General features: G+C 37.1%; 1 protein-coding gene across 2 annotated transcripts in view; it reads right to left on the reverse strand.

Annotated features, from left to right (window-relative positions):
* The window catches only part of USP22 (ubiquitin specific peptidase 22), a 111,666-nt gene that overhangs the window by 51,113 nt on the left and 48,135 nt on the right, over positions 1–12,418 (reverse strand). Inside the window, exons 3-5 of one of the 2 annotated variants that reach the window (XM_075718303.1) lie at positions 7,537–7,650; positions 6,941–6,985; positions 1,980–2,081 (exon numbers count right to left, since the gene is read on the reverse strand). In XM_075718303.1, the coding sequence (XP_075574418.1) occupies positions 1,980–2,081; positions 6,941–6,985; positions 7,537–7,650 (261 nt within the window). The remainder of the gene's footprint in view (positions 1–1,979; positions 2,082–6,940; positions 6,986–7,536; positions 7,651–12,418) is intronic. The other variant, XM_075718304.1, reaches the window with a different exon arrangement.

Raw genomic sequence — 12,418 nt, forward strand, 5'->3', positions numbered from 1 at the left:
GCCTATTCTCTGAGCCATTTACCTACCTCAGAAGATAAACTGGATTCACTAATATCTGCTATGGGATTGATAAAAACTTCATGTCAAAAGAATTGAGTATTAGAAAAAGAGAGAAATGGGAATGTCCAGATAATTGCAGCATTTCAGTCTGCATATAGGCTCTTCACTGATCTGAAACTGCAAACAGACAAATCAATGTGAGGAAAGTGAAGGGAAAAAGACTCTGAAGCAGATATATATTTAGCAGCAGGTTAGAAGGAGAGAAAAGGCTCAAGGACAATGGCAGATCTTTTCTTCCTTCAGCTAAACCCCCAATGTATTTTTGTGAAAGCAAGCTAGTCTTTTACTTTTAACTGTAGCCCAAAACTGCATTATGTCTCCTGGGTGCTTTGATTTTTTTTTTTCTCTTTCTAAATCTCAGCACATAGACAGCTCCGGGGCTCAGTAGGAGAAATTATTAAAAGCATGCCTGCAGAAGTAAAGAGATCAGTCATTTCCCTTATCCCCTGTGTTTCATGAGTGCTCCCCCGCCCATGCAGCGTTGTATGAGATTTCACGCAACCAGACATGTCCTTTTAAAACAGACTGAAAAATTTAAAATCCTTTAAGAGTAGGCATAGCATTCCTTCAATTGGAAAGAGAAACACAGAAATGTGCTTCAATTCTTCAGAAAGGTCACATTCACCTTCAGAATTCTATCAAACTTTTTTTTCCCTGTGCAGTTCTATTATCTTAAGTAATTTGTAACATTCTTTACGGAATATACTGGAGTTTCATAAAACACAAAATCCCAGTGTGAACATGATGCAAGCAATCTTTGCCTAGTTATTTTTTCCTAGGCTGCCTGAAAGTCCAGATGTTTTTCCAACTGTCTTTCCTGTTCCACTACTGTAAATGCATAGGTCCCTTCTTTAGCATTATCATTCTACACGCATTTTCAACTTACTACAATTTACTCTGTGCTTCTCGGTCCATTTTTCCAAATAAATATACACATATTTTGGATTAAATATGACTTACTGTATTAGAAACATGACATTAGAAAGTTTCAGCAATTATGTTCAGTGGATTTTGACAAAAGCAAGTGTGCTGAAAGCGTGACGCGTTCTCATCAAACAGTAAGTAGCTTAAAAATCAGGGAAAAAAATTTTTAAGCAGTTTCCTACTTCCAATGTCTATAGCTACATTTCCAACCTTGTACCTTCACCATTAAAATGTTACTGTGCATTTAACAGCATAGGAAAGTGCCCAAGAATCTTCATTAGAGGTTGTCAGGAAGCTGGTTTTAACCCCCTACTCCCCCAACCTAAAGACAGTGGAAAAAAATTGCAAAATGCTGTTCATTTTCATCACCCTTACCCAAATACTCTCCAGCTGTAAGTAGATATGCCTGCATTTCAGAGAGGTCTTTGCTCTAGACTACTGAACTCTAAACATTAAACATTTGATATGCATTTCAAAACTGCTATTTGACACATACTGGAGAAAAAATTAGATCTTTTCAGAGGCAATATGAAATTGAAGAGACCCCATTTAGGGTTTAGAACATGAAGCAGAAAGACATCACTGTGCTTTCTGTCTGCTAAAACCAGATTTACCAACAGACTGCCATAGTTAAGGATACATCTAAACTACAGCATTTCCCTTCATACATCTGCATGGGATCTGGGAGAAGACTGAATTGAGATAACATCACTGATTTCTGCTGAACTCTTTAAATGCATATTGTCAAAAAAAAAAAAAAGTTCTGTTTTGTACCTGTTACACAGATGAATCATCATCAGTACCTGAAGTGACAGAGCAGATATCTTTCTACAGTGAGAAAAAGGTAGCGTAAAATAAACCGATTTTGTTATCCTAACGGTTAAGGAAATCCACTACAATTACCTCAGGGTAAAAATATTTATGGAACACTACCACAGAATTTTGAACATACAAGTGGCTGAGAATCAGCTTTGGAAAGGATTTCTAGAGCTTACCTATGGTGCAGTTTGTGGTTATTTTTCTCCGCTTGGGGTTGTGTCGTAGCAATTCTAACTCTCGTTTGGTTGGCTCCCATGTTGAATACTTCTCTCCAATGCCTAAGCAGACGAAAAGAAAGTTTCAGGAAGTTGTTTAGTAAAAGGATTAAAAACTCTGTTCAAGTAAAAACTTTCAACATGCTGTCCATTAAGTTAGATTCGATCTTTGTACAAATACAAGAGCCTGATTTCTTTTTACCCCTCCCCCCAAAAAATATTGTTCAGAAAGATATCAACCAATCTTCCAACAAATAAAAACTAAAAGAAGAAAAGCAAAGCACTTCTTTACTTATAGAGAATACCTAGCCCAGATAAATTTTCCATTATTGGATTATAATCCTCCTTTTGCTTAAAAAAATTCCAGCACAAGAATATATCCACTATTACTCAAAAATGCATTTCTTTGTGCTCAGAGGAGGTCAAATGACAGAACCACTATATAATTTTAGGAGAAGATACAGGATAACCAAGAAATCTCATCACCGAACTTTGACAAGTTGCTAAATAAATCAAAACTGACCCAACTTAATGGACAGATACAGGCTTAGTCTCTACAGATGAACAGCAGAATTTAGTAATCCGATATACTAAACAGTTACTACATGTCTTAGGATATACCATTACAGAGTGTGACCTCTCCTTATAACCATTAATATAGGACTGGATATTAGCAAGTTCTAATACTTGAGAGTCACTTTACTGACATATCTAACATTGCCTAAAAACGCAATCAGTAGTAGGTTTAAATATAACCCTCTTCCCACCAACCAGCCAAAACTCTCCAAATACTTAACTACCCTTTCTCATAAGCTGCAGCTAAAATCTGTCATTATTCTCTTTAAAAATTAACGCTGTATTTCCAATACATTTATTTTGGTCAAAGGAAAGTGCAGTAAAAATGAGTCAGGTAAGTAGTACAGAGAATAGATCTGAAGTAAGCACAGAGTTGTGCTCAGTGTAAACCTGATACAAGAAAAACGCAACAGCAAAGACTCATGCTGACCAGCCAAGTACTGCTGCAGCATTTTATGTAGCACAGAGAAATTACTATGCAAGGTCAATTATAGCGAATCACAAAAGCATCTTGGCATTAAGAATAAAGAATAATAAGATGACAAGCAATCTATTCTAAAACTGAGGATTAAAGTCAATTAAGAGTTATTTTTCACAGAATGCATGGAGCAGAAACAGTGCTGTGCTGCAGAAAATAAATTATAAATCATACATATGAAAAGAAGGAGAGTAGAAGATATAGCTAGAGGCTTACACATTCTGCATAATATACATTAAATTTTAATAGCTCTTTGATCTTCATTTTCAGAAATAGCTATGCTTGTCAGAAACTACCCACCCAAAAACGTTCAATTCATAGTTACTACTGACCCTCCAGGTTCTAGTAATAAAAGGTCTCATTTTCGGATTCTTGAGGACTAGAAAATTCTTATTTACGTGGACGCACCCATCTCTCACTTTATTTGATTCAACAATAGATTATGCAAGAAGCATAAGAAAGAATACCAGAATCATATAGTCCCTTTCCTTTATCCAAGGTTCAGCATCAAGCTACACACCCAGGAAAACAGAAAAGGAAACTAATTACTGCGTAACAGATTGATGAGATAAAACAGCTGCAATGCTTTGAATACACTATACAGTATGCAAAGGCAAACGAATGAAGCAACTTTAGAGACGCACATATGGACAGTTCACATATGACAGAACATTGGCTTGCAACAAGTTTTATGTTAGATGTCTTCAGCAACCCTTTTCATATTTGTAACACTCCCTTAGGAATTTATATAAATTGGTTTGTAAAAAAGCTCAAAATAATTTTCAACACCGTGTTAGTACCAGCTATTTCACTGGCCAGCTGTAAACTTGAACTCTTGCATTTGGGTTCACTGTAGTTTAAACATGGCCAAACACACTTAGTATAATATGACAATGGGATGAAATTTTGTAATTAAAAAAAAAAAAAAAAACCCAGAACTTGGATATGTTTAAATCCTGGTTTAAATCAAATATACAAAATTCACACCTGAAAACACATGTGCGCTCAACTGTAGGCATGCAATAGTTCCACATATGTCAGTGGGACTATTCATATATATTTTTTTTTCTCTCTCTAATTATATAGCTTAAATGCTTATAGAGGATGCAGACCAAAGCATTTCACAAGAGCAACTCTTCAAGGAAAGTTAAACATGAAAGACTGGATTACTTTTCAGGATTCTGGGTGAGTCAAATATTGTTCAATTAAAAAGAAATGAAACCAAACAGAAAACTATGTACAGTTAATGCCACAACAAACGCAGAGCAAAACAGACAGAAAACTTTGTTACAGAAGCCTTTCATTAGAGAGAGCACAAGTCAAGTCAGAGACAGAAATTAAAGTGTTCTGTTCTGGCTATATAATTTAACAAGAATACTGAGGTGTTATTACTCTTGAAAATTTGGAAAGAATACAGAACCATTTATTAGGAATGGTTCTGTTTAAAATTTAACGCAAAAAACAACAACAAAAACCAAAGAAGGAAAAAGGTTTAATAAAAGGTTTAGTAACACCCACAAACATGCCAAAAACTCCAATATAAACTACCTTAAACAAAGATTTGCAAAACATGCACAGGTTACCATTTACAATAAAAGGAAAGTAGCGTTACAGGAGTGAAAATTCATCATTTTAAAAATGATGCTATAAAATAGCCAGAGATTCAAGTCAGCATGTGAAATCTCCATCCAGGAATTAACTTTATTAGGTCAAATACACAAATTATCATTTTTCAGAGACTTTATCAGGGACACATGGATGAGTGAAGGAAAAGGCAATGAAGGCTCTAGTTTATAAAAGTCACAATTTTGCCAGTAATCACTGATAGAGGTTGTTTACTTTGCTATACTTCAGCAAATCCCCCTTTTTCCCCTCCCAAAAATCCAAACATTAATTAGAATGAAGGGCTCCGTGTATTCTCACCTCCCTCGTTATTGAAGAATATTCAATACCAGAGGAAAAAAAAAAATGGTAGAGTTGCAATTTGTTCAGAGTTATATCATATAACCCTGAACTACAGCTGGACATGGAAACTCATCACACTAAGAATTAATATTACAAAAGTATGAAATGAATCTCATGATATTTGGGGTTTTTCTTAAAGTTTTTCTCCAGGCATCATGTTGTTATGTGAGCATCTATTAAAGTATATACTAATACCCTTCAAGCACTGTGGATGGAAGTTTGAAAATACACAACATCAACACTTGAATTTTTAAGCCAATCTCAGCTTTTGCAGACTGGATTCACTTCTTAAGTTCTTTAAGTCAGCAACATTATCTGAGGTAAACTCACTCTGTGGTAGAAATATAAATCCAAGACACTGAGTTTGTGGTTTGTGCTAATCTTGACATTCAGTTTGAAGGAAGAAGGGTTCCCTCCCCCTTTATAATCTTTCAGATAACATGAGTCACTGTGGGAAGGAGGGGATGGATTAAAGCAATGGAGAAAGAAGGAAAAAAGACGACACAATTCTCCATTATTTCTCCCATGTATCCCCTTTCTCATTCCTTAGAGAAAATCTGTGGGGAAACACACATTGTTTCACGATGAAAAGCCAAACAACAGATCCTATACCATGACTTTAAAGAAAAAAAATGTCTATACTGTGTACTCCAGTAACTTAAAGTGTATTGTTATATATTCCTTCATTTTATATCTTCACTGGTCATTACAGATTTGTTCTCCAAGAACAGGAGATGCAACGTGTATATTCATACAAATATGCATTCGTATATATAGTTAATATGCCATTCATTAATCAGTCAACCAGTGCAGAGAAGGTTTTCTGCCTGGCAGTTCCTCTCAGTGATTCCTCCCTTCACTGCACAACTCTGCGGTCCAAGATGACAAGATGAACAATCTTGTAGGTGTAATTGCCCTAGAATATAAGCTACAGCAGCCTGATGTCCACTGGAGGACCAACTGGCTGCATCTCAGAGCAGAAGGCATAAATATGTCCTTTGCTAAGGACAACAGAATTAAGAAATTGCTCTTTGAATTTACATATTCAAAAGTAAGCAACTTGGGGGCCTTCCTCTTAAATAGCATCATGAAGAAGTGTTACGTTCTTGTAGTTAATTTGGTGCCCAAAACAACACAGTTTAGAAGGGTTTGAAGTAGTTTTCAGAAGAGGTGCACAGCCTAAATGAAAGGTTTAAAACCATGTTTCCATTTTGTCTTGCTTTGAAAACCAGTGCTTTGTGCTAAAGCATTTTAAGCTGTTCTAAGACTCACTGGCAATCTCACTGTCCTCCTCTACCCCGAGTCAACTCCCTCAAAATGGGGAATAAGCAGAAAGTAGAATGGGATCTATAGTAGGAACTAAGTAAAAGCAGCTATACTTTTGATACGCCATCAGAAAAGCTCTAGTTAATATGATGTTAGCTGCTATTTTTAAAATTGGAAATGAGGTTAAGAATGGTTTGAAGTCATATCAGCCCTGACTAAGGCTGTCACATTGAAACAGGATGCCATGGATTCAGTAAGAGACATTACTAGACAGAAGTCATCTGACTTCATATACAGGCTTTCCCACTTTAAGAAAACATACCCCCTAGAGGCCACTGGAAATGGAAGATGACAAGCTTTTGTAACTGATGCTTAAAAACTGCTCAGTTAAAGGTAAATGCTACTGCCTTTCCAAAAAAAAGGAGAAAAGGGTTGGTTTGGAGTAGTTCTATCAAGGAAAGGGCATATGAAATCAAGTCTGCTGTAATTATTCAATCATTGGAACATATCCAAACAAGAAGAAAACAATTTGCACGATAAAACTGGCATTCTTAACTGTGATTCATGTCTAAAATGGCAGGATAATCAGCAAAGGGACGCTTGTTAGTGAAGTGCGTCGCCAGCCCACGCCTCTTACCTGTCATTGTACACTGGTAGTGAGAAACCACTGTTGGGGTGAAGGCTAAAAAAGAAAAAATTAGGGAAAGCAAACTGAATAAAACAAATGTGTGTACATATATTTGTGTGTAAATATTTCTACATAGATACTGTGTGTGTACCATGAAAGCACAGGTGTGTAAGTAAGCTGGCACGTTCTAATTTAAAAAAAAAAAAAAAAAAAAAAAAAAAATCACACACAAGGGTGGCATTTCATGTGAGGGGAACAGATTTATTGCCTAAATCGCCTAAATTAGGCTAAAGGAGCAGACTTACATTTTCTACCTAATACAGAACTGACTCTAATATTATGCAAGTTTTGCAGGATTAATATTAGCTATTTTTCTATTTTGTGCAATTAAAAATAAAATACTTTTGCTACAATTAGGTGTGGCGCACATGTTAAACTAACAGTCTAACTCCTGGAAAGTAACAGCTAGACATCTCTCTCCCAAGGCCTGCACTACTATATCTAAAGAGCTCTTTCTTACCCTTACTGGTTTTTTGCCATTGACAAATGGGAGGGACAGGTACGATTAAAAACAGAAACAAGAAATTCAGGCAGGAAAACCAAACCTTGTAATTTCCAAGCTTTTCGTTGTTCTTCTTTGGCAATTTGTTCCATGTCTTTGTCGTATATGTAATCTTGACACATAAAGCAGTATATACCCCCATACAAAAGGTCTATGGCTGCAAAACAGAAGGGAAGTTGGGGAGGAGGAAAAAAAGATGTGAGTTCATAAACCAGAAGACATTTTAAAGCAGGCTTCCAAGTCAGGCACTCTTTCTTCTCAGCAGTCCACAAAAAGTAAAGTCTGTACCTTAGAATCTGGAGGGGAAAAGAGAAAAAACACAAGGAAATTTTTCCAGTTACAGTATGAGTTATTCAATTGCTTCTGGCACAGCAAGAAAACTGTGCAAGACAACAAAGCATTAGCTGCCTTCAAGTTGTTTGTAATTCACAATATACCTTCCAGAGACATAAGTAACCAAAAGGCATAATTACAGTGACTAAAATACATGCAGAACTAGTACTGTAAGATTTGATATGCAAGTTTGAATTGTCTTGTTCTAAGACTTCAGTAATTTCTATTCAAAGCCATTGAAATAATTAGAAAACACCTATCCAAATGAAGCCTCAAACAGAAGACAGCACTGAAAGCTCAAAGATTCTTGTCCAGGGGAATGGTTTTCCAGAGTAGTTTATTCCACAGGTTACATCTCACAATTTCTCTTGTTCCGCACGCCCTTTTAGAATGGACATATGAACACTGACCAATGTTAAAAATATTTTTCTTACACAACCTTCAAGAAAAGAAAGCCGAGAAGTGAAATAATTCAGCTAACTGGGAAATGACATTTTGCTTCAATGTATACAGAGGAAGAAGTAAGTGCAAACTAATCATAGCAAATTGCTGATTTTCAGTACATAGATACGGAAAAAAGCCACAAAGTAATAATAATAAAAAAAAAATTCAGTGGGCACTAACAAATTCTTAGCCAGCTACTAAAATACAATCTGCATCTAGCAGACAGCTGAGAAACACATCACCATTCTCCCTCAAGAGTGTATCTTCCATTTATTTTATTTCCAAATTCCTTTTATTTCCAGATAAATAGAATTTTTTTAAAAAAAATCTCACTACAGTGGAAACTTGTTTTAAACAAAGGAAACCATTACCACATTAGGTAGCCTACAAGAAACAGCACTGAATTACTCTGAAGTCATAAATAAGCCAAACTGCACGTCACTTAGCAGGAATTCTGCTGTCAGTCTCATCAGGCAAACAAAGGTGAAGCCTTTGTGCTCTCCCGCGTTAGCAGGCCAGCGGCCTTGGTAAGGTTGGTATGGTGTCCTTCTAACCACCATCATCCGTCCTTCACAGCCTCTACCCCTCTCCTTTAGTCCCGTACGCCCTTTTTTCTCCTCCTCCTCCTCTTTCAAAATCACTTTTTCAATGATTACGTCAAATTGTTTGTTACTTCTCCTATTATGTAACAAAGAGAACAATTACTTCAAACAAGTTTGCATAATGTCTATTGGCTGTCATCTTGCTTATGTGTTTCATTATCTTATTCTTTTGTTTTGTCTATTTGGACAACAATCAGTTTGCAGAAGAGGGCAAGGACTGCTTGCATTATCTTGTGCAATGTCCAAACACCAGAATTTTCACCCTGGTGCCCAGAGGACTTTAATAAACTCCTTTAGCAAAATATCACAAAAGGGGATAAGAATCTTAGCTGCGGTGGAGATCGGTAAGAAAACACTACGCCATGGTGGAAATCACAATTATGCTACAGAGTATTAGAGTTGTATAATATTTACTCCATTATCTGTTGCACTACCAGTTATGCACAGTTTTCAACAAATAATTGTTGAAAAGCCAAAGCATTGGTCTCAAAACACAAAATCAAATATTGTTCTCCATATATTTTTTTAAATGATTCCACAAACAGCCTCCCCCACCCCAAAATAATAGAGCAGGGCTGGCAGAATATTAAATAACTAGGACCCGCTGTGAGCACCAAAACTTTCAACCTACCATCAGAATGGGTAGGCGTACCTCGTGCTCAGAAGATTCCTTACTTTTCTCAGCCTTCTGGATTTACGTGCACGAATGATGAAGTATAGATGTCAAGATCAAAACCAACAAGAGACCACCTTACACAAACCACTTCTTCAGAGCAGAATGGATTTCTGGTACAGAGAATCAGGAAGTTTAAGAGAAACACTGGCGGAGTAAAAGCTGTAATTGTCCAGCGCCTGATTAAGGACTCTTGAGAAAATGTCCTCTCCAGCATACTTATGTGAACAACACGGTTGTATATATGCCAACACTTTCAATGTCATTAAAAAGGCTGCAATAGGTTTTGGACATTACCTCAAGGCCTGGCTACAGCACAAAGGAAGGGCAGGAGTTTCTCATGAAAGCCAAAACACAGCTGCTCAGTTTCAGGATCCTAGGAAAAGAGTCCACTAGTAAAGTTCATTACGTTAATTGCTTCAAATTAGTATAATTTGAATTTTTCCCTTGAAATGTACTTTAATCTTCTTATTCTGGTCCTCTTGACATGAAACATTTTCTTCAGGGCAAAATGCAAAATATCCACTACCACGTCACTCTGGTGAGCCACCGTGCCCGCGGAGCCGGGCTGCAGGGCCTGGCAGGCGCTGGGCTGAGGGTCCCCAACGGAGGAGCCACAGAAGGGACTGTCTTACCGACAGAAATTCTGCCAAAGCAAGCAATTTGTTAACACTAACCGAAGTTACACCACGCCAAAAGGACAAAGTCCATATAAAACTTTCTCCCCCAAAGGATTTTTTTTTTTTTTTAAGGGGGGACAACACAAATTTCATTGTTAGCAACAGGCTAAATCTTTTTTTTTTTTAAAAAGAAAAAAACCTAAATTGCTGTGAAGCTCTACTCCAAACTGAGCCACCTGACCAAAAAATTCAGTAAAAACACTACAAAAGTATGAGAATGCACATGTAACAAATTTCATAATTTGCATTAGTATTTGGGGTCACAAAACTAACAGAAACAGGCCTCAATTAATAAAAAGTTTGGGAACTACTAACCTAGAAATTGAGAAAAAACCCAATATGCCAAAACACACTAGCAGACTCATTTGAGGCATCTATCAACTTACATATTTGAGTTTCTGCCAGAAACTAGTGAGCAGACACATTAAAGGCTATTCATGCTTTTCCCTTATCCTTCAGTCTCTATCAAGACAACCCCAGCCTTACCAACTCTGCAAGTCACAAAACGAGTATATTTATTTTTTGTTTATTTTTATATAAATAAATAAATAATAAAAGGCTAGTCCCGCTAAATGGTGATCCAGGCTAGCTTCCTCTGAAATCACTGACAATCGAGGTACGTACTTGTGCGGCGGAGGGGAGGGAGTGGAACCCCAAACTACCTTTTGTTGCCAAAAATGCAATGTCAGATACCCAATCTTTTAATACACATTGAAACTATTAAAAACAGGCAAGCATTATCCTTCCCTCCCACATTCAACATTTAAGAGAAATGGTATTTTCTTCTCCTAATACTTGAGATAAGAACATTATTCTTTAAGTACGTCTTTCTCTTCTTTTAAACCAGCAGCCAACAGGTAAGTGTTTTTGTGGGCTGTGCTCTAAAGTCTCCAAGATGCCTATTGGCCCCATGCGGATCTAGAATTTTAATGTTTAAAGGGACTGATTTGCCTGCAATCCAAACATGGCAAGTACCCAACAGTATGCTGCAAACCACTCAAATAAAACTAGGAGCCAAATGTCCAACCTCTACGCTGTACACTTGCCTCTGAGACAGTTTAGAGTATCATCCTACATGAGCATGCCAATTCAAGCCAGGGAGGATGAGATGTTCAGATGAAAGAAAAATGTCCTAGTATCCCTATGGAATCTAGACACCAAAAATATTTTTAACTGTTAATTTAGAGGAACCAGTCTGTCAAAACATTTAATGTTAATTTATTATGAGCAGAATATGAACTTCAGCTCCTTGACCTCATTCAGAAATACATAGATCATACACACACACACACACACACTACTTACATACATGTGCATGCACCCAGTATACTACACAGGAGTACGCAGCATGCCTATACTTAAGTTGCCTCGCACTTCCTATTATAAAAGGTGTTTCGCCTTTTGTCAGTCTTCTCCCTGCCCTTCTCTGACCCTACAAACTGCAACAGTTCCCCTGTTTGTATCAAACCTTTGAAAAGTGAAAAGGATTAAATCCTCCTGGCTAAAGCACCTTTTCTTGATCCCACAAAGTATTATGCAGGTTTAAAGGGGAGAAATCGTTAAACACTTCTACTTAATCTTGCTGTTTTCTTCAGAAATTTGGGGGCAGAATCCCAAAAATCACAGCCACCAAATTTTGTGTTGCCCCATATGACACAATGCAAACTGCTTATACTCATCTGCATATTGTCACTTGATCACAATGGAGTTACCTCCAAGCACTATCTTCAATAAAAGCAGTAGTAAGATCCAGAACTGCACAGAACTTCGTAGTTGGGTCTGAGGCAAGAAGATACATGCAGAGCTGACAATATGCAGGTAAATATTCAGGAGGTGGGCTTTGAGGACTAATAATTTTCCAGGTGTACAGAGAACTCTTCAAGAATCATTTCTGATACTAAGAGGAGCTTTTGAGAGATGGCTTGCAGGAGCTCCTAACTACCTGCACTCACCAGAGCAGCTGCTAGCAGAAGAAAACTGCAATGAACAAATGCCTGCTGTCTTCTTACAAGTTCAGCCCAACTCAAAGTTTGAACTAAGCTATAGGAATGCCAGGCTACAATACGCATCACATAAGCAAACGAGAATTTGCCTGTAATACTTCGCACAATACATCCTTTCTAGCAGATATTAATGGCTATGAGGAATATTGGAGGTTCAAAGCCACACACTATGGCTGACCTGTATATCCAA

Source organism: Pelecanus crispus, chromosome 11 (genome assembly GCF_030463565.1).
Source record: "Pelecanus crispus isolate bPelCri1 chromosome 11, bPelCri1.pri, whole genome shotgun sequence".
Lineage (NCBI taxonomy): Eukaryota > Metazoa > Chordata > Aves > Pelecaniformes > Pelecanidae > Pelecanus > Pelecanus crispus.